This window comes from Somniosus microcephalus, chromosome 16 (assembly GCF_052327205.1).
Source record: "Somniosus microcephalus isolate GS21.2 chromosome 16, FLI_Smic_1.0, whole genome shotgun sequence".
In the NCBI taxonomy this organism is placed as follows: Eukaryota; Metazoa; Chordata; class Chondrichthyes; order Squaliformes; family Somniosidae; genus Somniosus; species Somniosus microcephalus.
Window position 1 is genome coordinate 18,452,213 of NC_141002.1, and position 27,960 is coordinate 18,480,172.

Here is a 27,960-nt window from a genome sequence, read left to right on the forward strand (position 1 = left end):
TTCCCCCGATTCTGACTGCAAGGGACCTACGCTTGACTTCAGCAATCTTTTCCTCTTTACATATCTATAAAAGCTTTTACAGTCAGTTTTTATGTTCCCTGCAAGCTTACTCTCATATTCTATTTTCCCTTTCTTAATTAATCCCTTTGTCCTCCTTTGTTGAATCCTAAACTGCTCCCAATCCTCAGGATTATTGCTTTTTCTGGCCAATTTGTATTTCCTCTCCTTGGATCTTATGCTATCCCTAATTTCCCTTGTTAGCCACGGTTGAGTCACCTTTTTTGTTTTATTTTTATGCCAAACTGGGATGAGCAACTTCTGTAGTTCATCCATTCGGTCTTTGAATGTTTGCCATTGCCTATCCACCTTCAACCCTTTGAGTGACATTCCCCAATCAATCCTACCCAACTCGCTCCTCAGACCATCGTAGTTTCCTTTATTTAAATTGAGGACCCTAGTTTCTGAGTCAACTGCTTCATTCTCCATCTTAATGAAGAATTCGATCATATTAGGATCGCTCCGGTCCAAGGGGCCTCGTACAACAAGATTGCTAATTAATCCTTTCTCGTTACATAATACCCAGTCTAAGATGGCCTGATCTCTGGTTGGTTCCTCAACATATTGGTCCAGGAAACCATCCCTTAAACACTCCAGGAATTCCTCCTCCACAGTATTGTTACTAATTTGGTTGGCCCAATCTATATGTAGATTAAAGTCACCCATGATGACTGCTGTGCCCTTATTGCACGCTTCTTTAATTTCCCTTTTAATGCCATCCCCAACCTCTGCCTTACTGTTTGGAGGTCTATATACCACTCCCACTAATTTTATTTCCCCTTAGTATTTCTCAGTTCTACCCATACAGATTCCACATCATCAGAGCTAATTGCCATGTTTTGTCTGTCAAATTTTTCTGCCTATTTGTCTCCCTTATCCTCTGATAAATTTGATGTATCTCCTCTGTTACTTTTTTTACATCCAACTGTTGCTGTCAAGTCAAGGAATCCGTGAGTGTAGTGGCAATAAAAGAACCATGGGTAAGCGGTGTCTGCATCTCAACCCCATACATTAAATAATATTGGGGGAAAAATTCAGTTGGTAGCGCCACCCATTAGCACCTTAAGAGGGCGCTAAGTGGGGTGCAAATCAACTAGCGCCCAGGCGCGGCGATATCTGTGCCTCTCGCGAAATTGACCGGACATTTTGCGGCGGCGCTAAACAATACCGCCCGATCTCCTGCCCACGCAGATCTTGACATCATTCGAGAGTGCAACGCCCTTGGGGTGCCCCGGACCGGAAATTCAGTGGCGCCCCCCCTCCTTTCCGCCTGGTGCTACCAACAACAGTTTGACTGGAATGCATCCCAGTCGCTGTGGGGCTGGGGGGGGGGGGTGCTATTTAAAGGGGGCCTCTTCCTGGCTTTTGTGTGGTAGCCATTTTTGCACCACTCATTCTGAGAGAAAGAGAGATTTGGAGAGAGACAAAGAGAGAGTTCTGTATTGAGTCAACGCTGTCTGAGGTAGTTTTGGCTTCTGACCATAACTTTGCAGGTACTTTGCTTTTTGACCTTCATAACTTTGATTGCCCAGATACTATGGGGGCTGCAATGAATGGGAACGTTGTCCTTCTCCATCACATTCAGAGGGCACAGAGACGCAGAGAGAGAGTGGCAATCATGGCCAGACGGAGGAGGGCCAACAGGCCTCGGTACAGGTGACCTTACCCTCCCAGGGTTTTTCGCCAACAGTTCTCCTACATTAATATGTCTGAGGAGCAGTGTTTGCGAAGGCTTTGATTCAGCAAGGAGGTGGTCACTGAGCTCTGCCACCTGCTTCAGCCAGATCTGCAGCCTCAACTGAGGAGCAGGACGTCTCTGTCGGTGGCAGTGAAGATAACAGTGGCTCTCAACTTTTATGCCACCGGCTCATTTCAATCAGCTACTGAGGACATCGCCAATATCTCCCAGTTCACAGTGCATTGCTGCATCCGTCAGGTAACAAATGCCCTCTTTAAAAGGAGACAAGAGTATATCTCTTTCCCCATGGCCCCGGACAAGTAGCAAGAACGCGCAACGGGCTTTGCGATGATAGCGGCCTTCCCCATGGTGCAGGGCGCCATTGACGCACGCATGTGGCTTTGCGGGCATCGCAAGAGAATGCTGAGGATGTTCGCAACCGAAAGGGCTTCCATTCCTTAAACGTCCAGTTGATCTGTGACCACAGACAGCTGATACTCGCTGTCAATGCCCACTTTCCAGGCAGCAGCCACCATGCCTTCATCCTGCGCCAGACTTCTGTGGCAGACCTTTTCCAGGCACCGCATCACCCAGGAGGTTGGCTTCTCAGGGACAAGGGATATCCTCTGTGCACCTGGCTGATGACACTGCTCCGTTCGCCCAGCACCCCTGCTGAGCTACGATACAACGAGAGCCATCAAGCTACCAGGAACATCGTTGAGCACACAATCGGCGTGCTCAAGCAACGGTTCCGCTGTCTGGACCATTCTGGAGGAGCCCTGCAGTACTCGCCTGAGCGAGTCTCCCACTTCGTTGTTGTGTGCTGCATGCTGCATAACCTTTCAACCCCCAGGACCCAGCCAATGCCACCAGACATTGGCGCACCAGCAGAGGAGGAGGAGGTGAGGAAGATGAGGAGGATGATCATCAGCAGCACGAAGGCGGGAAGGGAGTCACAAAGTGGAAGGGCCGTCCTTCAAAGGCTCATAGCAAGTCGCTTCTAGACCCCCTCTGAGGGAATGGATTCTGCCATTCAAACAACCTGAATGAAACCATCCCGCAACCCCTAAGCCGGTCAAGGCAACAATGAGTGCAAAGACCAAACATGTACATTTTGAATACAGACACTTCTTCATTTCACAAACTCTGTGTGTCTCATTTCCGCATGACAAAGTAATGGAAAGAAATACAAAAAAAAACAGTCATTCACATAACTGGCTCTCACAACCTGGAGACAATGTCCAAAACAGTAACAAAACTTTGACCACGAACCTCGGCCTTCAATAAAACAATGAAAAACATTTTGCCACACCTCCTACTTTTTGCCCTTCAAGGTTGATCTGCTTCCCTTGCGAAATTCCCCCCTTCCCACCCTGCAGCTCCTCCGTAATGGGACCCCAGTGGCTGGAGCAAGGCTGGGGGAAGGCTGCTGAGTGTCAGAAACTGAGACTGCAGATGCCCTTGAGGGACAGCCTGGACCAGCTCTGGGCCTGGAGGGCCCGGCTGCTGACTGCACCAACTCTGCATGGGCGGCAGCAGTCTGTCCTACAGGTGGTGACAACTGCAGTGGAGAAGTGCCAGTGGTGGCAGCAGGAATGCTGTCATCTTGAGAGAGGACAGCAACTCCCTGCTCGACCGACACACTGGCATGCCCACGGGGCAGCACTTCAGCATCCAGAGCAATCTGACGGAGCACAGATTGCTGGCCTGCTGCGGTGTGGTGAGAGCCCCGGGGATATCTGCCCGATCCAGCGAGGGTGGCAGCAGTCAGTGCTCGCGTGGCCTCAATCTGCGTCTGCATGAGACCAGCCACTGACTGCATTGCAGCACTTAGCATTTGCGTGGCAGCCGCCTGTGCTACAGCGAAGTGCTCCACACTCCTTGCCAGTGATTCAATGGATTCGGGCATCCTTGTCACTGCAGCCATGAGCTCAGTGTGCCTTTGCTCCGCCTGGGCGCTCATTTCAGCGAGGACCCGCTCCTCGTCTGCGTCCAGTGCAGCAGGACTCGAGGCCATACTTTCCCTCCGGGGAGAAGCCCCCTGAGCTTTCCTACACCCCTCCTCCCTCGCGTTGCTGCAGCCCGCTGGGTCCTGGCGCTTCACCCTCATCAGACCATTCCCCCCTGCTCCCCTCCAGGGAAGGCGTGTCCCCAGTATGGGCATGGGCTGCCTTGGTAGAGGGTTGCACTGATGGTCCGGCTTCCTCTTCCTCCTCGCCTTCAGCTTCACTCTCACTGGCAGCTTGAGGGCCAGTCTTCTCACCTGGTGAATCACCATCTGAAAGCAGGGAGGTACAAGAGTGGCTTTAGCGTGAGGACAGGGTGGCAGCAAGGGAGGCATGAGTGCAGCGATTTAGTGATTTGGATTGAAAGTGTCAAAGGCTGCTGTTGTGAGGAACAAGTGGAAGGAGAGAGGACAAAAAGGTGATGACCTTACCATTGCTGTCCAGAACTGGGTCGGCATCTCCAGTGGCGACTGGACCAATCACCCGGCTTGCCACAATCCTGTGGACGTGCTCCTCAAGATCGCTGAGGGCTTGAAGGTGATGCCGCCCTCCACCGGTCCGTTGCTGCTGTCTCCTATTATGCGACAGCTTGGCCTGCAAGAAAAAGGACGGCGTCTGAGTAAATCTACAGCCATGATCTTGCCTGAAATGCCTCCCATGGTTGAATAGCCCTTACTGTATGCAGCCATGATCTTGCCTGAAATGCCTCCCATGGTTGAATAGCCGTTATTGTATGTAGCCATGATCTTGCCTGAAATGCCTCCCATGGTTGAATAGCCATTACTGTATGTAGCCATGATCTTGCCTGAAATGCCTCCCATGGTTGAATAGCCCTTACTGTATGCAAAGTGTGGAATGCGCGTGTGTGTTTGATGAAAGGGCCATAGGTGTTGGATGAGTGTTGGGCATTGGGGTTTTCAAGACCCTCTGGCCATAAAGTGAGGTTGAGATGGAGGGATGAAGAGGTTTTGAAAAAAAGGCACTCACCCTGACTACCCGAGTGAGGTCGTTGAACTTTTTCCTACATTGCACATGGGTCCTAGGCACCATGCTGCTTGAGGAAACGCTTTGAGCCACCTCCCTCCACACTCTTCTGTACTCGCGTGGCAAAGGCCTCCTGCCACTCTCTGGGTACAGAATGGATCTTCTGCGCTCCACCCCGTGAACCAGAGCCTCCAAAGCCCACTCGGAGAAGCGCTGTGCTCGCTCCCTGGCCCTTTCCATAGTGTCTGGCTGCTAGATTTAGCCACAGGTCTCTCCAGGCCGAGATTCAAGGCTCCAGTGAGCAGGGCGTGGCTGCAGAGCAAGATCGACCCTCCCCTTTAAGAGCTGTCCGGCGCCAGTGTGTCTGTGTTCAATCGCTAACTGACAGCACCTGCGCTGCGCCCACCCTCTGAGGTAGCGTCTCGCACCTCGGCCTTAGAGCCTTAAGAGAGTTGTGTAGTGCCTGATTTAGCACTCCAATCACCTCCAGGGGCGATAAAAGCCAAGTTTGCTGTCGGAGGCGATAATTAGCGCCAGGCGCTAAACTTTGCACACGGCTGATAATGGCGCCCCAAACAGGGTGATACTGAATTTTTCCCCCATGGAGTTTTAGGGGACACTGTCCCTGATGCAGATGCGGGCACATTATTAAGTGATAGCATCCACCAGCGGAATGTCGGTGGTCCACTTATTTCCCCTGATTCTCAACAGTTTGACCAATAGCTTTTTTACTTCCTGGTTTTTACGTTCCACCAACCCCGCTGATTCCGGAAGATGTGGCGTGCTGTGCTCTAACTCAATCCCCTTTTGTTCGCAGTAGTCTTTGAAGACTTTGGAGACAAAGGCTCTGCCTTTAACGGAGTGTAAGATTTTGGGTGCACCAGCTACAGTAATTATGCCAGTAATAGCATTGGCGAGTGCGTTTTCCAAAACAGTTTTTGTGGGGAACATCCAGCTGAAGGAAGTGCATCCATCAATACACATAATTTGCCACGTATGTTTTACAGGCCTTAAGCATGCCTGGCCACCAATATAAGGGTGTCAATTTGCAGAATGTTGCTCTGCCACCACAATCTGCTTGACCTATGCCCTCGTGAGCTTCTTTTACAAGCTGTTCTCGTTTGTGCCTTGGGGGTACTCTTTTTGTTTGGACCCAAAAAAAAAACAATTGGACTGTAAATAAACAAAAGTTCAACTAAAACTTAACAAATCAAATTAAAATTTGGTTTTCCGGGTTGATAATTCACTCCAGTCCCCGCGGCGCCCACCGGTCGCGGAAATACTCAAGCGCGCCGGCGGACACCGCGTGCTCCATCTCCAGGGCCACCCGGGCGCGAACATGGCCGCGGAAGAGAGGCAGGCAATCCAGCTGGACAACCCCCTCGACCGCCCGCTGCCTGGACCAATTGATGGCTCTTTTAGCCAGGCCCAGGAGCAGGCCCAGAAGGAGGTCTGTGTCTCGGGGGTACTTCTCGATTTCCCTTGGGCAGCTTAACTAGCACAATACCAGTAGGGGTTTCTGAGTAAAAGTGTTTTGATGGATATCCTGGTGGATTCTCTTTTGTTGGGTCTAATAGCTGAATCAGTTCCTCATCCTCATTAGCTGCCTGTTCTGCCCTAGTGATAACACTAATATTGGCAGGCCCCTCTCGAGGGGGTGTCATGCAGACCGAACGTTTCGCTTGTTCGTCTGCAAACATAGAAACATAGAAGATAGGAGCAGGAGTAGGCCATTCGGCCCTTCCAGCCTGCTCCGCCATTCAATGAGATCATGGCTGATCATCCAAATTCAGTACCTTGTCCCTGCCTTCTCCCTTTTTCCCTTGATCCCTTTAGCCTTAAGAAATATATCCAACTCTTGCTTGAATATACTTAATGAACTGGCCTCCACCGCCTTCTGTGGCAGAAAATTCCACAGGTTCACCACTCTCTGGGTGAAGAAATTCTTCCTCATTTCAGTCCTAAATGGCTTACCCATTATCCTTAGACTATGACCCCTGGTTCTGGACTCCCCGGCCATCAGAAACATCCTTCCTGCATCTAGTCTGTCCAGGCCTGACAGAATTTTATAGGTTTCAATGAGATCCCCTCTCAATCTTCTAAACTCCAGTGAGTATAAGCCCAATCGACACAATCTCTCCTCATACGTCATTCCTGCCATCCCAGGTATCAGCCTGGTGAATCTTCGCTGCACTCCTTCCATGGCAAGAACATCCTTCCTTAGGTAAGGTGACCAAAACTGCGCACAATACTCAAGGTGTGGTCTCACCAAGGCCCTGTACAACTGCAGCAAGACATCCTTGTTCTTGTACTCGAACCCTCTTGCTACGAAGGCCAACATACCATTTGCCTTCTTAACCGCCTGCTGCACCTGCATGCTTACCTTCAGCGACTGGTGTACAAGAACACCCAGGTCTCTTTGCACTTCCCCTTCTCCCAATCTATTGCCATTCAAATAATAATCTGCCTTCCTGTTTTTGCCACCAAAGTGGATAACCTCACATTTATCCACATTATAGTGCATTTGCCATGTTTCTGCCCAATCACCCAACCTGTCCAAATCGTGCTGGAGTTTCACAACATCCTCCTCACAGCATACCCTCCCACCCACCTTTGTGTCGTCTGCAAATTTGGAGATATTACATCCAATTCCCTCGTCCAGATCATTAATATATATTGTGAACAGCTGGGGCCCTAGGACCGATCCTTGCGGTACCCCACTAGTCACTGCCTGCCACTCGGAAAACGACCCGTTTATTCCAACTCTTTGCTTTCTGTCCGCCAACCAGTTCTCTATCCAAGTCAATACCTTGCCCCCAATCCCATGTGCCTTCATTTTGCACGCTATTCTCTTATGCGGGACCTTATCGAAAGCCTTCTGAAAGTCCAAATACACCCCATCCACTGGTTCTCCCTTATCTATTTTACCAGTTACATCCTCAAAAAATTCCAGTAGATTAGTTAAGCATGATTTACCTTTTGTAAATCCATGTTGACTTTGTCCGATCCAGTCACTGCTTTCCAAGTGCTCTGCTATTACATCTTTTATAATGGACTCTAGCATTTTCCCCACTACCGATGTCAAGCTTACCGGTTTATAATTCCCGGCCTTTTCTCTACCACCTTTTTTGAATAGTGGGGTAACATTAGCTACCCGCCAATCCATGGGTACCGTTCCAGAGTCTATGGAGTTCTGGAAGATGACCAGCAATGCATCTACTATTTCTAGGGCCACTTCCTTAAGTACCCTAGGATGTAGATTATCAGGCCCTGGGGATTTATCGGCCTTCAGTCCCATCAATTTTCCTAACACTATTTCCCTACAAATACTGATTTCTTTCAGTTCCACCCTTTCATCAGACCCTATGTTCCCCGGCATCTCTGGGAGGTTATTTGTGTCCTCCTTTGTGAGGACAGAACCAAAATATGTATTTAGTTGGTCTGCCATTTCTTTGCTCCCCATTATAAATTCCCCCGATTCTGACTGCAAGGGACCTACGCTTGACTTCACCAATCTTTTTCTCTTCACATATCTATAAAAGCTTTTACAGTCAGTTTTTATGTTCCCTGCAAGCTTACTCTCATATTCTATTTTCCCTTTCTTAATTAATCCCTTTGTCCTCCTTTGTTGAATCCTAAACTGCTCCCAATCCTCAGGATTATTGCTTTTTCTGGCCAATTTATATGCCCTCTCCTTGGACCTTATGCTATCCCTAATTTCCCTTGTTAGCCATGGTTGGGTCAACTTTTTTGTTTTATTTTTATGCCAAACTGGGATGAACAAATTCTGCAGTTCATCCATTCGGTCTTTGAATGTTTGCCATTGCCTATCCACCGTCAACCCTTTGAGTGCCATTCCCCAATCAATCCTACCCAACTCGCTCCTCAGACCATCGTAGTTTCCTTTATTTAAATTGAGGACCCTAGTCTCCGAGTCAACTACTTCATTCTCCATCTTAATGAAGAATTCGATCATATTATGATCGCTCTGACCCAAGGGGCATCGTACAAAAAGATTGCTAATTAATCCTTTCTCGTTACATAATACCCAGCCTAAGATGGCCTGATCTCTTGTTGGTTCCTCGACATATTGGTCCAGGAAACCATCCCGTAAACACTCCAGGAATTCCTCCTCCACAGTATTGTTACTCATTTGGTTGGCCCAATCTATATGTAGATTAAAGTCACCCATGATGACTGCTGTGCCCTTATTGCACGCTTCTTTAATTTCCCTTTTAATGCCATCCCCAACCTCCGCCTTACTGTTTGGAGGTCTATAAACCACTCCCACTAATGTTTTTTTCCCCTTAGTGTTTCTCAATTCTACCCATACAGATTCCACCTCATCAGAGCTAATATCCTTCATTACAATTGTGTTAATCCCTTCCTTAACCAGTAATGCTACCCCACCTCCCTTTCCTTTTTGCCTATCTTTCCTGAATATTGAATACCCCTTGATGTTGAGTTCCCAGTCCTGGCCTTCCTTGAGCCACGTTTCCGTAATCCCAACCAAATCGTATTTGTTTACTTCTATTTGCGCAGCCAATTCATCCACCTTATTACAAATGCTCCTCGCATTAAGACACAAAGCCTTCAGGCTTGTTTTTTTAACGCTCTTAGACCTATTAGAATTATTATTTACTGTGGCCATGTTTGATTTAAACCATTGATTTCATGACTGCCACTTTTGTTTTTCTCCTTCCTATCTTTTGCTTTTATCCTTGTTTCCCTTTCCTCTGTCTCCCTGCTCAGGTTCCCAACCCCCTGCCATTTTAGCTTAAACCCTCCCCCACAGCACTCGCAAACACTCCCCCTAGGACATTGGTTCCAGCCCTGCCCAGGTGCAAACCGTCCAGTTTGAACTGGTCCCACCTCCTCCAGAACCGGTTCCAATGTCCCAGGAACTTGAATCCCTCCCCCTGGCACCATTCCTCTAGCCACGTATTCATCTGAATTATCCTTCTATTTCTACTCTGACTTGCACGTGGCACTGGTAGCAATCCTGAGATTGCTACCTTTGAGGTCCTGTTTTTTAATTTATCTCCTAACTCCCTGTATTCCGCTTTTAGGACCTCATCCCGCTTTTTACCTATATCGTTGGTGCCTATATGCACCACGACAACTGGCTGTTCACCCTCCCCTTCCAAGATGTTCTGCAGCCGCTCGGCGACATCCTTGACCCTTGCACCAGGGAGGCAACACACCATCCTGGAGTCTCTTTTGCGGCCGCAGAAACGCCTATCTATTCCCCTTACAATTGAATCCCCTATTACTATAGCTCTACCCCTCTTTTTCCTCCCATTCTGTGCAGCAGAGCCATCCCTGGTGCCAGGAAGTTGGCTGCTGCTGCCTTCCTCTGATAAGCCATCCCCCCCAACAGTACTCAAAGTGGTGTATCTGTTGGAGAGGGGGATGGCCACAGGGGACCCCTGCACTACCTGCCTGCGCCTAGTACTCTGCCTGTTGGTCACCTGTTCCCTTTCTTCCTGTCCAACCTCTACCTGTGGTGTGTCCAACTCCGTAAATGTGCTATTCACGATGTCCTGAGCACCGTGAACGCTCCAGTATGTATCCAATTGCAGCTCCAGTGCCGCAATGCGGTCTGTCAGTAGCTGCAGCTGGATGCACTTCCTGCACATGTAGTTGTCAGGGACATAGGAAGTGTCCCTGAGTTCCCACATATCGCAGGAGGAGCAGATCACGGGGCCCGGCTGTCCTGCCATGACTTACCCTTTAATTAATTGAATTTAAATTAAATCAATCAATCCCACTAATTACACTACAGTTAATTGGTTTACCAACAGTCCCTGCTACACTAGAGAGACCTTAGAAACTATAAACCAGAGTTAAAGTTTAAAAAAAGAGAGAAATACTCACCAACCAATTACTTACCTGCTTCCTGGTGACGTCACACTTTGATGACTTTTTACCTCTCTCCCCTGCTGTTGAATTAGTCGGGCCTCACTGCTGCTGCCGCCGGTTTTAACTGCCGCCGCTGCTCAGTGTTCCCACGCAAGACTGTTTCCTTTTGAGTGTACTGTCCCAGTGGTATGCCCGTTTACATGAATCACCTGACAATTCTGTTTCTCCATCCTCGAATGGAGAATGTCTTCCCACAATAACTTATGTTTTATGGGTTTACCCTTATGATTGGTAAAGTTTGTTTGTTCCCAGAAAACTAGATCTTGGTTATATCCTCTTTTACAATAGTCACTATCTGTACAGATTAATGTGGGTTTTATAGGGTCTGCCTTCTCTAAAGCATACCGTAGTGCTGCGGCTTCAGCATATTGCGCTGTCTTATGGCCAAGGGGAATGGACAGTAATTCTGGATAAAAAGAATAGGAATCTCAAAGTCCATACTACTACCCCCATTCCAGCTGAGGATTGTTGGGATGTCCCTTTTTAATCATCATTGACGATCCATCACAGTAAATGACTTGATGGTAGCAATCATTTGAATTTCCCAATAAAAAGACTTGGCCAAATCCGACAGGGTTTGCCATTTCGTCAGGACCTAACCTCAAGTAGGATTTAATATGAACTTTATAAGAAATTTCTAGACCTCAATGTTATATTGAGGGAGTTCTGATTTAAGTTCTACAAGGCCTGATCAGGGACTTGTCATCTTTAGAGACTTAAATCTAGGTCTTAGTACCACTGTCAGTAACACATTCCTTCGATACTTAACAATCTACGAGATGGATATAGATATAAATATAAGTATAGGGTTCTGTATCAACTCGATGACACACACATTGGTCACTAACTGAAGGGGTTTTTACTAGTCCTAGCCCCTTTAGGGCTACCCCAAATCAGGCGTATTTCTCAGACGTTCACTTTCAACTAAAGTTTGAGGTAGCCGAATCCTAAAGACGCTTAATTGGGTCTAAAGGTCCGGGCTATCTCTCCCTAAAGGAAAGGAACGACCTGAGAATGGTACCGTCCTCCAGATAGCGCTTTTAATAAGTTTAGCTAGACTGTAACGTCCCAGATATTATTAGGGTCCGGAAAACTCTCTCAGAATTCTACAACTCTTTACCAAAGAGTGTACAGAGATTGAGTTTGCAAGATTTTGATATAGAAGACTTATGCGAGACAATTCTAAAAATATATAGAGATTTATTAAAGAACCGACATGCAATTTACAGTTGGTGAATCAGTCAATCGCAACATTAACAGTTCTAAAAAGAGAAAACATATTGGGGGACAAATTCGATTGGTTGCGCCAGCGATTAGCGCCTAAAGAGGCCGAGAAGTGGGGCGTTAGCCAATTTTCGCCTGGGCGCAGTGAACCCAGCGCCTCTTGCTATATTGAGTGGGTTTTAGCACTGGCACTAAATTTTAGCGCCTGCTTGCAGGCGCAGGCAGATCATGACATCATTTCAGTGTGCAACGCCTTTTTGGCGCCCTGGACCGGAAATTCAGTGGTGCGCCCCTTCGTTCCACCTGGCGCTAATAAGGACTGCTTACCTGGAACGTTCCCCAGTCGCTCTCGGGCTGGGGGGGTGCTCTTTAAAGGGGACCGCACTGGTATAAAAGCGGCAGCCATTTTGGGAGCACAACTTCCTCGAGACTTTCACAGAGTTGCTGAGCTGCACTCTGAGAGCCATTGCACCAGTGAGCCAGCGCTGGCCAGAGGAACTTCAGCCTTCTGACCTTCACCTTGCTGCTGGTGAGCATTTACTTCGCTTTCAATTCCTTGTGCGCTGTTATTATGGGGGCTGCATTGGAGGGGAACGTCCTGCTGCTGAACCATTTGGAAAGGGCACAGAGACGCAGGGAGAGAGGGGCAGGAATGGCCAGACGAAGGAGGGCCAACAGACGTCGTCACACCAGACCTTACGCTGCCGGAGTTTTCAGACAACAGTTCTCTTACCTGAACATGTCAGAGGAGCAGTGTCTTAGAAGACTGCGCTTCAGAGAGGAGGTGGTGACTGAGCTGTGCCCCCTGCTTCAGCCAGATCTGCAGCCTCAGATAAGGTGCAGAACCTCTCTGTCGGTGGCTGTCAAGATGACTGTTGCCCTGAATTTCTATGCGACCGGCTCCTTTCAGGCCGCAACTGGGGACATCGCGAACATATCACAGTTTGCGGTGCATTGCTGCATCCGTCAAGTAACAGATGCCCTATTTAAAAGGAGGCGGCAGTACATCTCCTTCCCTGTGATACTGGAGAAGCAGCAGGAGCGCGCAGAGGGCATCGCAGCAATAGCGGACTTCCCCATGGTGCAGGGCGCCATTGACTGCACGCACGTGGCTTTGCGGGCGCCTGTTTTGAATCCGGAGGAGTTCCGCAACCGCAAAGGGTTCCATTCCTTGAATGTTCAGCTGGTCTGTGACCACTGACAGCTGATCCTCACAGTCAATGCGCAGTTCCCTGGCAGCAGCCACGATGCCTTCATCCTGTGCCAGACTTCAGTTGCAGACCTATTCGAGACCCCGGCTCACCCAGGAGGCTGGCTTCTCGGTGATAAGGGCTATCCTCTGTGCCCATGGCTGATGACCCCGCTCCGTTCGCCCAGCACCCCTGCTGAAGAACGCTTCAATGCGAGCCATCAGGCGACGAGGAACATTGTGGAGCACACAATCGGTGTGTTGAAGCAGCGGTTCCGCTGTCTGGACCATTCCGGAGGCGCCTTGCAGTACTCACCAGAGCGAGTCTCTCACTTCGTCGTTGTCTGCTGCATGTTGCATAACCTCGCCATCCTACGCACCCAGCCAATGCCAGCAGACTTGGAAGCACCAGCGGAGGAGGTGGCGGAGGAGGTGGAGGTGGAGGCGGAGGAGGAGGAGGAGCAAGACGGGAGGGAGGAACAAACTGGAAGGGCCATCCGTCAGAGGCTGATAACAGGCCGCTTCTAGGCCCCTCTGACGGAATGCTTGGTGCCATTCGAGGAGCACGAATGGAACCGGTCGGATAACCCAAAGCCTATGAAGGGCAGTATGAATGTAAATAGCAGACATGGGCAATGTAAATAAAAAAAGTTGCTTATTTGGCAAAATGTGCTTCCTTCCAACCTGACAAAGCAATGGCTACAGAAAGTAAAAGTAACACACTAACACATAAGTGGCTCGCACACCCGGGAGACTATCCAAAACAGAGCTAACATTCAGACCAGGTGGCTCGCACACCCGGGAGACTATCCATAACAGAATTAACATTCAGACCAGCATCCATGGCCTTGATTTCTACAAATAAGACGTCTCAGCAGCACCTTCTACTCTTTCCCCCCTGAGGGACGTCCTGGACGACCTCTGGCCTTGGAGGGCCCGGATGCTGACTGCTCCAACTGTGCATGGGTGGAAGCAATCTGTCCTGCAGGTGGTGGCAGCTGCATTGGAGATGTGCCAGCAGTGGCATCAGGAATGCTGACATCCTGAGAGCAGACAGCAGCTCCCTGGTCGACCAACACACTGGCACTCTGACGGGGCAGCACCGCAGCATGCGCACCAATCGGCTGGTCCACAGATTGATGCCCTGCAGTGATGCTGCATGGGCCCCGGGTAATACCGCCTGATCCATCGAGGGTGGCAGCAGTCATTGGTCGCATGGCATCAATATGCGTCTGCATGAGACCAGCGAATGACTGCGTGGCAGCACTCAGCACTTGCATGGCAGGTGCAAGTGCTTCGGTGAAGCCCTGGACAGTCCTTTCCAGTGATGACCCGATGCCCTGGACAGTCCTTTCCAGTGCTGCCCCGAAGTCCTTGACAGTCCTTTGCAGTGCTGCCCCAAAGTCCTGCACACTCCTTTCCAGTGCTGCCCCAAAGTCCTGCGCACTCCTTACCTGTGCTGCCCCGAAGTCCTGCGCACTCCTTGCCTGTGCTGCCCCGAAGTGTTGGACACTCCTTGCCAGTGTCTCGATGGAGTCAGGCATCCTTGTCACTGCAGCCATGAGCTCAGTGTGCCTGAGCCGAGCCTGGGCGCTCATTTCTGTGAGGGAACGCACCTCTTCTGCGCTCTGTGCAGCAGTACTCGCGGCCTGACTCGCCCTCCGTGGAGACGGCCCCCGAACTTCCCTACCCCCCTTGCGTTGCTGCAGCCCGCTGGTTCCTGGAACTGCTTCCTCCACAGAGCATTCCCCCCCCGCTCCCTCCAGGAAGTAGTCTCCCCAGTCTGCAGAGGGGCTGGCTCGCCTGAGGGTGGCAGGGATGGTCCGGCTTCCTCCTGCTCGTCGCCTCCGGAGTCAGTGGCAGTGGCAGCTTGAGGGCCCGGCTCCCGAGCTGGTGATGCAGCATCTGAAAGCAGGGAGGTTGAAGAGTGGCTTTAGCGAAAGGACAGGGTGGCAGCAAGGGATGCATGAGTGCTTCAATGCTCTGACATAGGTCCAGAGTGGAAAAGCATGCTGCTGGGGGGAACAAGTGGAAGGAGAGAGTTCCAAAAGGTGATGACCTTACCATCACTGTGCACAATGGGGTCGGCAGCTCCAGTGGTGACAGGACCAATCATCTGGCCTCCAACAATCTGGTGGACTCGTTCCTCCAGGGCCGTCAGTGTCAGCAGCTGAGGAGGGCCTCCACTGGTACGATGCTGCTCCCTCCAGTTCCTGGCCAGCTTGGCCTGCAGGAGAAAGGACGGGAAGTGATGAAACATGCTGGCCTGAGCTGACATCACATGCCCCCCATGGTAGAATAGCCCTTCCATTATGCATTGAGCTGACATCACATGCCCCCCGTGGTAGAATAGCCCTTCCATTATGCATTGAGCTGACATCACGTGCCCCCCATGGTAGAATAGCCCTTCCATTATGCATTGAGCTGACATCACTTGCCCCCCATGGTAGAATAGCCCTTCCATTATGCATTGAGCTGACATCACATGCCCCCCATGGTAGAATAGCCCTTCCATTATGCATTGAGCAGAATGTGCATGTGTGTTTCCAGAAAGGGCCATGGGTGCTGGCTGACAGATGGCCATTGGGGCTTCGAGCACCCTCTGGCCATAATGTCAGGTGCAGATGGAGGGATGAAGAAGATGGCGAAAAAGGCACTCACCCTAATGACCCGAGTGAGGTCGTTGAACTTCCTCCTGCATTGCACAGGAGTCCTGGCCACCACGCTGCTTGAGGTGACTCTTTGACAAACTTCCCTCCAAGCCCTGCGGTACTCGCTCTGATGAGGCCTCCTGTCATTGTCGGGGTACAGCACAGCTCGCCGGTGCTCCACTTCGCCAACCAAAGCATCCAATGCCCCATCGGTAAAGCACTCCGCTCTCTGCCTCACCCTCTCCATATCCTCAAAGTTTGTAACGCCACAGAAAGCACAGCGCCGATGTTGAGGCCTACAAGGCGCAGAGTGTGTCTGCTGATCCTAATTGACCCGCCCCTTTAAGAGCTGGCCGGCGCCAGCATGTCTCGGGGTAATCGATTATTGACAGCACCTGCGCTGCGCCCGGACACCACCATATTGAGTAGCGCCGCCGAGTTAGCGCCTTAAGACTCCCGTGCAGTGCCTGAATCAACGCCGCAATCACCTTCAGGGGCGCAGCAACCCAATATCGCTCAAGGTGGCGATAAGTTGTGCCTGGCGATAAAATTTGCGCATCGCCAATTCTAGTGCCCTGAGTGGGGCTATACCCAATTTCTCCCCCACTATCTTTTTAACAGAGAATCATGCTTTTAAATCTTAACTTTGCTACAGTATTACAGTTCTTAAGGTTTTCTTATGCAGGATATCCATCAATATCAAATAACTTTGATCCCCAAGATACAAAGAGTGGTAGACTACAGAGCTGCCTCTGAAGCCGAGAATCATTTTGCCCGATTAAAGCGAGTCTGATATCCCATTTGAGAGTTCAATATTTATACCCTTTTCCAGTGGTATTTCCTTTAAGGTTTTCTGCTGATGCAAGTTGTAGTGTCCGTGTGTTGATAAAGACACTGAAGACAGGAGTTGGTTCATAGGTGTTTACTAAGCAAAGTCTCGGGGGGGTTCTAACGGATATACACAATATACAGGCTTATATAGCCCGAGTGGCAATTACCAGCATTACAGCACACCTGGGGCTCTTAAAGGCACATACACTACAATTCCTCCCCTTTTAGCTAACCAGTACATCATATTTTAAGTAATTATTAATTACATGTTATAAGCAAAATAATATACACATTGCTGCAGTTAATTAATTATAAGTCAGTCTCTCAGGAGGCTTCCTGACTCGGTCCGGATAACGCCTCGGGGGTGTAGTAGTTTCTGGTGGTGTAGTAGGTTCTTCTGGCAAGGCTGATTCGGCTTGAATGCCAGTGTCGGGTTCATTGGGTTCCAGTATCACCGGATCGGAGGTAGATATGGGTATCTCTACTTCATCGTTAGATGTATAGAGTTGTGGTGTAGGTTGTCCCTTTTTGGATGACTTTATGATTTGGTCAGCATGGCGCCTTATTATGCTTTCTCCGATGTCCACGGTATACATCAGTGGTCCTAGTCGTGTGCAGATAGTTCCAGGCTGCCATTTCTCGGTACGGTAGTCCCGGGCCAAAACTTGTTGACCTATCTGGAAGGTTCTAGTTGGCCTTTCATTCATGCCTTGAAACTGCCGGTTCTCCACGTCCCTTCTGATGTTGGGCTTGACCAAATCCAGCCGGCATCTTAGGTTTCTATTGAAGAACATCATGGCGGGAGTTTGGTTGGTAACCATATGTGTTGCATTCCTGTATGCGAATAAGAAGTTATCCACCTTGTGCTGAAGTTTTATGTCTTCATTACCCATGGCCTTTATGGCCTTCTTGAAGGTCTGGACAAACCTTTCAGCCAATCCATTGGTGGCGGGATGGTATGGGGCGGACGTGTAGTGCTTAACCCCATTGTTTAAGAACTTTCTGAATTCTTCGGACATAAATTGTGGTCCATTATCAGAACATATCTGTTCCGGCAGCCCATTCCTGGCAAATATGGTCCTTAATACTGTGATGGTTTTTTCCGTGGTGGTGGAAGACATCTTTATTACCTCTGGCCACTTGGAGTGTGCATCAACCGCGATTAAGAACATTGAGTCCATAAATGGACCAGCAAAGTCGATGTGCACCCTTTGCCAGGGAGATGAGGGCCACTCCCATGGATGTAGAGGGGCTTGGGGTGGAGCGTTTTGGACCTTCTGGCATCATAGGCAGCTCTTGGTCATTTCTTTGATGTCTCCATCGATACCTGGCCACCATACAAACGCCCTAGCTAGGTTCTTCATTTTCACTCCACCCAGATGCCCCTCGTGAAGCTCCTTTAGCACTTTATCCTGGAGTTTGGGTGGAATTACCACTCTGGATCCACACATCAAGGTTCGTCGGCACACTGACAGCTGTTCTCTTCTTTGCGAGAATGCTGGCAACAGTGGTTCGCCATGTGCTGGCCATCCCTTCACTGTTAAATCGTAGACCCGTGAGAGAGTCGGGTCATTTCTCGTCTCCCTTTCAATGGCAGAATTTGTTACTGGTAGACATTCCACTATGGTAGAGTGGAACATCTCTACTGGGTCTACTGTAGGTGCCTCTTCTACCGTTGGCAACGGTAGGCGCGATAAACCGTCAGCATTCCCATGCTGTTTTGATCCTTTGTATTCTATGTTGTATTGGTGTGCCCCTAGAAAAAGGGACCACCTCTGTAGCCTTTGCGCTGTCATAATGGGAACACCTTTTTTAGGGTTGAATATGGAGATGAGGGGTTGATGGTCAGTCAACAAGGTAAATTTTTTGTCCGTGTAGGTAATGGTTGAATTTCTTCACTCCCCATACCAGGCTGAGTGCTTCCCTGTCGATTTGGGCATAGCTACGCTCAACTGAGTTTAATGAGCGTGACGCAAAAGCTATCGGCTGTTCTCAGCCATCAGGGAATTTATGGGATAATACTGCTCCTATGCCGTAAGGGGATGCATCGCACGCAAGTCTTATTGGCAGTGATGGGTTGTAATGAGCCAAAACTTCTTCGGGTGTGATTAAGTCTTTGCATTTATGGAAGGCACGTTTACAGTCTTCGTTCCATTTCCAAATCACTCCTGTTTGTAGAAGTTCATTAAAAGGGTGTAGAAGAGTTGATAAGTTCGGTAAAAATTTATGATAGTAATTTATTAATCCCAGGAACGACCTTAATTGTGAAACATTTTCAGGTGCTGGGGCTTTTATGACCGCTTCAATTTTTTCAGGTGACTTATGCAACCCTTCATTATTAATTATGTGGCCACAATATGATATCTGATTTTGGAAAAATTCGCACTTGGGGCGATTCGCTCGTAGGCCCCGTTCTTTCAGCCTAGTGAGCACCTGCTCCAAATTGGCAAGGTGCTCGTTGTCGTTTTCTCCTGTTACAAGGATGTCGTCTAGGTAGCATTGAGTCCCCGGAATCCCTTGCAGGACTTGCTCCATAGCTCTTTGCCAGATAGCTGGAGCTGATGCTACTCCAAAAACCAGTCGATTGTACTGGTACAGGCCTTTGTGTGTGTTTATCGTGAGATACTTTTTAGAGGCCTCCTCAACCTCCATCTGTAGATATGCCTGTGCCAAGTCAATTTTGGTGAAACGTTTCCCTCCGGATAGTGAGGCGAAAATATCTTCTATCCTCGGAAGAGGATACTGTACTGTTTGAAGGACCGGGTTTACAGTCACCTTGAAGTCTCCACAGATGCGAATTTTTCTCTGTTCTTCAGCTTTATCATTATTCAATGCTTTTTTCATGACTGGAACGATGGGTGTTGCCCACTCGCTCCAATCTATTTTGGATAATACGCCTGCTTTTTCCAAATTCTCCAGCTCTGCCTCGACTGCTGGACGTATTGCGTATGGCACCAGTCTTGCCTTAAAAAATTTGGGAATTGCTGCATCTTCCACTTTTATTGAGGCGGTGATGCCTTTCAAGGTTCCTAGTTTCTCTTGAAACACTTCTTTGGCGTTGGCCAAGATGTCTTTTAATCGTTCAGGTATGATGTCATCATTTTTTTTTCCTTACTGGTCACCGTCAGTGCCTGAATGGAGTGCCAGTCTAAACGTATCTTTCTGATCCATTCACGTCCCAACAACAGTGGACCACCATCTTGTAGAATGTATAAATACAACTTTTGTATTTCTTTGCCGTTGTATACAACAGGCACCCTTATTTTTCCTTTGGGGTGTTTTTAAGATAATGGATGTGTCTTTTAGAGGTATATGCGAAAATAGCCTCTCGTAATCCCGTCGATTTATTACGGTTAGAGCTGATCCTGTATCTAGCTCCATTTTAACTGGGGACCCTGCTATCGTGAGGGTAACCCAAATGGTTTGGTAATCATCTTTGGCAAGTACATTATGTAATTTGAGACAGCTTAGTCTCTTGTTTTCGAAGTCGCTATCGCTCTTCTGGTCTTCGGAGCTACTGTCCGTCATCATTTGTACCTTCCTGTACTTTTCTTTATTGATTTTTTTTTTTCTGTCTGTGGATTTATTTTGTCCAGATCGGCATACCCGTGCAATGTGTCCAATCTTTCCGCATTGCCTGCATGCTTTGTCCTTGAACCAGCAGTCCCTCTGGTTATGGGTGGATCTGCCGCAGCGATAACATCTTTCGAAACCCTGTGTCATTTCATGGGTGCCGAAGTCCTGTGTCTTTTGTTGTATCTCTGCAGCTCCTCTTGCTGCTGCTTTGTATGATACAGCCATACTGAAAGCTTTGTCCAATGTTAAATCTTTTTCAGAAAGCAGCCTTTTTTGTGTTCCTTCACTTAAGAGACCGCAAACGAATTTGTCTCGAAGATAATCTGATAGTCCTGCCCCGAATTGGCAGTACTTTGATAGCTTTCTTAATTCAGTTAGGTAATCAGCATTACTTTCATTCTTGTGTTGATTTCTCTTGAAGAACTTGAATCGTTCTGCTATCAGCAGCGGTGTTGGGTTTAAGTGCTCCTGCAGGGTATCAACAATTTCTTTAAAATTCTTGTCCTTTGGTTTGGCTGGAGTGATTAAATTTCGTAACAGCCCGTATGCCTTTGCACCCATTAAGTTCAGAAGTACTGAAGCTTTTTTTTCATCTTCTATTCCATTTGCAGTGCAATATACCTCTACTCTTTCCACGTATGTGGTCCAATCCTCTATTTCGCTATCAAAAGCATCAATATTGCCAGACTTAGGCATTTCAGAAAAGATATGGCGCTTCCCGCGCTTTTTTAAATTTTCTGCAGCAAAGATATGGCGCTTCCCGTGCTTTCCCGCCGCTGCTGCCGATGACAACGCTGTTTACTGCGGTTTCCGTTCTTTTTTTTTTTATTTACTGTTGGAGACTCGTTCCCACCGGAGTTTCTCTCCAGGTCTGAACGCTGACCTGCTTGCCGCGCCGGCCATCTCCCGAGTGCTCCCTCCCAGTCCGTTATTGCTTGCCTCCGATTTCGCTGCCTGTCTCAGCTGTAGAGCCAGCCGCTGGAGCCCCAGCCTGATGCCCAGGAAGAATTAGCGCAGTACCTGCCACCAGCTTGGCCAGCTGGTGAAACCACAGCTTCTCTCACTTTCTTGAGTCTTCTGGACGCCCGAGGAATCGATGTCCTTGAGGTGCTGCCGAATTGCAGGTAAGTCCGTTTCCACTTCGTCGCCACTGTAGTGTCCGTGTGTTGATAAAGACACTGAAGACAGGAGTTGGTTTATAGGTGTTTACTAAGCAAAGTCTGGAGGGGGTTCTAACGGATATACACAATATACAGGCTTATATAGCCCGAGTGGCAATTCCCGGCATTACAGCACTACACAAGTTAATTATCTCTATTCATCTTTCTGCTGACCTCTGCAACTCTTACTGCTACATCAGCCAGAATCTTGTCTCATCTCCAAGTGTTCTAAGGACACCATATAAAAACAGTGTGAACGGCAGGTGTTCCTTATTTTATGTGCCATCTTTACGAAGTTTAAATTAGAATACCTTATCCAGGGTGAACCATTGTTTTGTTCCCAAAAGGTCAGCTTGTCGGAGCCATGCACCTTCTGGTTCAATAAGGCTCTATGGCTTATTCCTTCACAATAGAACCTCTTGTTGAGTAAAGAAGTGGGGAAGCGGAGCAATAAATTCATACACAACTCAAACTTTTACATGGTTGCAAATCAGTCCTGTGTTCATTTTTGTCTAGCTGCCTCCCACCATCCCTTACTGAAGCCGTCACACTTATTCAGTTAAAACTTTTATTTATTCACTTATGGGACCTGGGCGTCGCTGGCAAGGCCAGCATTTATTGCCCATTCCGATAAAATTTTGTGGAGCTTGGAGGTTTGTCTGAACCCTGAAATATGTGTGACTGCCTCGAAATGTGATTGCGGATAAAAAATAGAACCTCTTGTTGCGTAAAGAAATGGAGAAGCGGAGCAATAAATTCATGCACAACTTAAACTTTTACATAAGTTCAAAGGTGGGAAATAAACTGCCCAATGTATCCGATCCTACTGTAAAAAGCAGCGATGGTTGCAAATCAGTCCTGTGTTCTTTCTTTGTCCAGCTGCCTCCCACCATCCCCTCCTGAAGCTGTCCCCCTTACTCAGTTACAACTCCACCGCCAGTACCTCCTCCAAGTATCCATTCTTCATGGGACAGCCTCGACCATGAGTGACAGCAGGCTGGTATTTCATGGTGGGCATTACAACAGAGTACAAATCTTTTTTTTATTAATTTATGGGACCTGGGCATCACTTTCAAGACCAGCATTTATTGCCCACCCTTAATTGTCCTTGAGAAGGTGGCGGTGAGCCACCTTCTTGAACCACTGCAGTCCGTGAGGTGAAGGTACTCCCACGGTGCTGTTAGGTAGGGAGTTCCAGGATTTTGATCCAGCGATGATGATGGATCGGCGATATACTTCTAAGTCAGGATGGTGTGTGACTTGGAGGGGAACTTGGAGGTGGTGGTGTTCCCATGCGCCTGCTGCCCTTGTCCTTCTAGGTGGAAGGGGTCGCAGGTTTGGGAGGTGCTGCCGAAGAAGCCTTGGCAAGTTGCTGCAGTGCATCTTGTAGATGGTACACACTGCAGCCACGGTACGCCAGTGGTGGAGGGAGTGAATGTTTAAGGTGGTGGATGGGGTGCCAATCAAGCGGGCTGCTTTGTCCTGGATGGTGTCGAGCTTCTTGAGTGTTGTTGGAGCTGCACTCATCCAGGCAAGTGGAGAGTATTCCATCACACTCCTTACTTGTGCCTTGTAGATGATGGAAAGGCTTTGGGGAGTCAGGAGGTGAGACACTCACCGCAGAATACCTAGCCTCTGACCTGCTCTTGTTGCCACAGTATTTATGTGGCTGGTCCAGTTAAGTTTCTGATCAATGGTGACCCCCCCAGGATGTTGTTGGTGGGGGATTCGGTGATGGTAATGCCGTTGAATGTCAAGGGGAGGTGGTTAGACTCTCGCTTATTGGAGATAGTCATTGCCTGGCACTTGACTGGCGTGAATATTACCTGCCACTTATCAGCCCAAGCCTAAACTTCGTCCAGATCTTGTTGCACGCGGGCATGGACTGCTTCATTATCTGAGGAGTTGTGAATGGCGCTGAGCACGGTGCAGTCATCAGCGAACATCCCCATTTCTTACCTTATGTTGAAGGGAAGGTCATTGATGAAGCAGCTGAAAATAGTTGGGCCGAGAACACTGCCATGAGGAACTCCTGCAGGAAATTCTGCTCTCACACAATCCACACCTGTGAACTTTCAACTGGGCCTTCACTGTTTGGAGATGGCATTCCGTGATTTTTACTGATCCCTAGTCAAGCAAATGTAGAAAATTGCAGGCTCCCCATTGGCACACTCACTGTGATCCGCTAATTCCACAAAGGAGGGGAGAAAATTGATGAAATATTCAGGGGAAAGAAACGCACCTTTAGACAATTAGATATTTCAATGGGGAGTATACTGAGTAATGAGAGGACAGGTTCCAATGCTCTGTATCACTCATGGGTCTATAGCGCCAGTAACATGTTTAGGGGATTGTATTCAGCTGCATTGTGATCTTTTCTAAACCATCACATTTGTTTTATATCTGCAGTTAGTGACGTGTGTCTCAACAATCCGTGTGGACCCAATGCCTCCTGTACCCAGCAGGACAGAAGCTTCAGATGTTCCTGTGTGACTGGCTACACCTGGAATGGATCTGTCTGCACAGGTGTGTGATGGGAATCATTGAACCCGTTGGGTAATGAACTGAAGTCACTGCTTCCAGATAGGGCTGGACCTTCTGTCAAGTTCCAAACCAGACCGGGTCATGGCTGAGATCGGGGCGGCAGTTCTGAAGTTTGCTTTATTGATGATGAGAATGAATTGAAAAGTTTAGCAATGGGCATGATTCCCATCACAATGAAACATCCCACTGACAGTTACTGTCAAAGCTAACACCCTGGGTGAGGTGTTGTAGGGCGTCTACCAATTGTTGAACTGTACCCAGCATGGGAGGGTGGGTGAGCTTTACTTCCTCCTTTTCCCAGTGCCCATAAACCCTGGATGTCTCTTACATGGGCGTGATTATCTCTGAGCCCAAGTGAGGTTGTAATGATGGAAACCGGGACTGATGGCATCACTGCACAGTAGCTGCTGATTTAAGATGGTTACGGCCAATGTTCCCTCTAATTTCTTTTGGTGCCTCGCAGCCCCTTTAACCAGCTGCGCAGGCCATTCACAATAACAGGCCCGCGCGGTTTTTACAATGAAAAGCCAGCTGTGCACAATCCCTAGAGCATCGTGTGGCCATGCATCTTAAAGGGATTAATTGTTCAATTAATCCCACACTCCTGCTGACTCCCCATAGCCCAGAGAATTTCTCCTTTTCAAATATATATCTAAGTCGTTGACTTCTTGCTGGGGTACAGTTGCCTTACTGATGTTGAGAGTTAATTAAAAACCTCAATGGGTAACGACAATTATTCCCATGTTCGAACAACCTGCAGACACTTCCTGTCGAGGCCAACGTTTCAATAATGGCTACTTGGGTGAGGCATCCGAGTGTGTCTGGCAACTCATGAACTCTATCTCAGTATGAGGTAAAGGGGAAAAAAAGTCAGGGGGAAAATAGGATTAAAAGGGAAATCAGTAAAATACAGAAAAAAATGACAACTTTTGGTTAATCTTTAGGTGAGTGGAAGTGTCGCTCACATTTTCCTCATTATCCGTCCTGTTTCACTCTCTAATTCCCAATTTTTTCCAATCCAGGTCTAACACACAGATTTGAGTTGTTCAGTGAAATCTATACCTGGTAAAAAATACCACTCGCACGAGATTGTAGCTTCCACTGTTTTTTTTTGGTTAAATTTTCTCTCCTCCACTCTGGATGTCCTGGAATCATTCAACACAGAAGGAGGCCGTTCGGCCCATCGTGTCTGTGCCAGCTCTTTGAAAGAGCTAACCAATTAATCCCACACTCCTGCTGTCTCCCCATAGCCCAGAGAATTTGTCCCTTTCAGATATATATCTAAGTCATTGACCCCTTACTAGGGTACAGTTGCTCAGGCCCCCACCACACAAGGGATCATTCTTCATGTGTTGCTGTAACAGTGAGTGTCCACAGTGGGACATCGCAACTGAGCCTGAATGCAGCATCACTCAATCCCCAGGCTTCAGAGATAGACAGGCCTCTGTGGGGGAGGGGAAGCTTCTTAAAGGTATTTCTAACATACATTGGCTGATTTAAGGATAAGGCAAGTTTTATCCACAGTTTTTTCTGCGATTGTTATCGTTTCAATACATTTTACTTCTACCGCTTTCTATTTTCACCTGAGTCAGAAATAAAAATGGCGGATGGAACTATTTAAAAATAAATAGAGCAACAATGTGATTGGCTGAAATTGCAGCCATTCAGGTTTGTGCTTTGGTGTCAGCTGTGGCTCAGTGGGTAGCACTCTCACCTCTGAGTCAGAAGGTCGTGGGTTCAAGCCCCGCTCCAGAGACTTGGGCACAAGAGCTAGACTGGCACTCCAGTACAGTACTGAGGGAATGCTGTACTATTGGAGATGCCACCTTTCGGATGAGTCCTCTTGGGTAAAGGATCCCACGACACTATTTTGAAGGTGTCCTGGCACATATTTATGCCTCAAACATTACCGCTAAAACATGATTTGGTCATTATCTCATTGCTGTTTGTGGGACCTTGCTGTGCAATGAATTCTTCCTTTCTTCTAAACTTCAGATGTGAATGAATGTCAAAGTGGAAGCCACGACTGTCACAGCTCGGCCTCCTGTTTCAACAGCCCCGGCTCTTTCCAATGTGTGTGTAGGGCTGGACACACTGGAGATGGAAGGACTTGTACAGATAACTGACACTGAAACTTCCCAGGGGAAAATCGTCCCCGTTTCCATCTTTATTCTTCAGATGATTTTGTAACAGCCTTCTCAATGTGTCCTGCCACCTTCAAAGACATGTGTACATACACGCCCAGGTCTCTCTGTTCCTGCACACCCATTAAAATTGTACCATTTAGTTCATGTTGCCTCTCCTCATTCTTCCTACCAAAATGAATCACGCCACACCTCTCTGCGTTCAATTTTATCTGCCCTGTGTCTGCCCATTTCATCGGGATCCTGGGCTTCATGAAAAGAGGTATAGAGTACAAAAGTGTGGAAATTATGATAAACCTTTATAAAACTCTGGTCCATTGGTCATTAACTGTTTTACCTGCCAATCTTTGATTCCAATCCACCAGGGCCAGATCCCTATTCAACTCACTGAAATTTGACCTCCTCCAGCTGAATATTTTCACGTTTGATTTTTCTTTGTCCTTTTCCATAACTACTCTAAACCTGATATTGTGATCATTGTTTCCCAGATGCTCTCCCACTGAAATAGGCTCCACTTTCCCCACTTCATTCCCCTGAACTAGATCCCGCACTGTTTCCTTCCTCGTTGGGTTGGATCCATGGTGATTAAGAAAGTCCTCTTGTACACATTTCAGGAATTCCTCCCCCTCTTTGCCCTTTGCACTGTTACTAGCCCAGTCTATATTAGGATAATTGAAGTCACCCATTCTCACTACTCTAAATTTAAAGTCAAAGAATAGAATCATAGAGTGATACAGCACTGAAGGAGGCCATTCGGCCCATCGTGCCTGTGCCTGCTCTTTGGTAGATCTGTTCAATTAATCCCACTCCCCTGCTCTTTCCCCATAGCCCTGTATTTTTTTACCCTCAAGTATTTGTCCAATTCTCTTTTGAAAGTTATTATTGAACTGGCTTCGACCATCCTTTCAGGCAGTGCATTCCAGATCACAACACTCTAACAAAATGTTTCCTCATGTCGCCTCTGATTCTTCTGCCAATCACCTTAAATCTGTCTCCTCTGGTTACCGACCCGTCTGCCACTGGAAACAGTTTCTCTTTATTTACTCTATCAAGACCATTCATGATTTTGAACACATCTATCAAATCTCCTCTGCTCCAAGGAGAACAATCCCCAGCTTCTCCAGGCTCTGCACATAACTGAAGTCTCCCATCCCTGGTACCATTCTAGTAAATCTCTTCTGCATCCTCTCCAAGCCCTTGACATCCTTCTGAAAGTGTGAGGCCCAGAATTGAACACAATACTCCAGCTGGGGCCAAACGAGTGGTTCTTGCTTCTTTCTGCAAATTGCCTGAACATTTGCTCCTCTTTCTCCGTCCTACTATTTGATGGCCGATGGTACACACCCAGCAGTGTAACAGCTCCTCTCTTCCTTACTTGTAACCAAATTGATTCTACCTTTGAACGCTCAAGTGCGATTTGTTCTAAACCGCGCCCGTTCATTTTGTGTCTGCAGTTAGTGACGTGTGTCTCAACAATCTGTGTGGACCCAATGCCTCCTGTACCCAGCAGCACGGAAGCTTCAGATGCTCCTGTGTGACTGGCTACACCTGGAATGGATCTGTCTGCACAGGTGTGTGATGGGAATCATTGAACCCGTTGGGTAATGAACTGAGGTTACTGCTTCCAGATAGGGGTGGACCTTTTGTCAAGTTCCAAACCAGACCGGGGCAGGGCTGGCATCAGGGCGTCAGTTCTGAAGTTTCACTTAGTAATTGCCTTGAAATTTCTTTTTGTATCCGAGTCTGGAATGGAGATTTGAATCGTTGAAGTGTCGTCCTAACCTGCGGAATGAATTTGAAAAAAAGACTGGCACCTAGAGGCCAGGCAGCATGTGCTACCAATGTCCCCTCCTTTTCACCAACCTATTCCCCCCTGATGTCACTGACTCCTTGCTTGGGTACAGTTGCTCAGGCTTTGACCACACAAGGGATCATTCATTATGTGTTGTAGACAGTGAGTGTCCACAGGGGGACATCACAACTGGGCCTGATCC

At 48.1% G+C, this 27,960-nt stretch overlaps 1 protein-coding gene across 1 annotated transcript in view; it reads left to right on the forward strand.

Moving 5' to 3' along the window:
- Window positions 1-27,960, forward strand: part of LOC147105997 (uncharacterized) — a 297,066-nt gene that overhangs the window by 91,072 nt on the left and 178,034 nt on the right. The window contains exons 14-15 of the mRNA XM_086009782.1: window positions 23,688-23,804; window positions 27,421-27,537. Of these exons, the coding sequence (XP_085865908.1) occupies window positions 23,688-23,804; window positions 27,421-27,537 (234 nt within the window). The remainder of the gene's footprint in view (window positions 1-23,687; window positions 23,805-27,420; window positions 27,538-27,960) is intronic.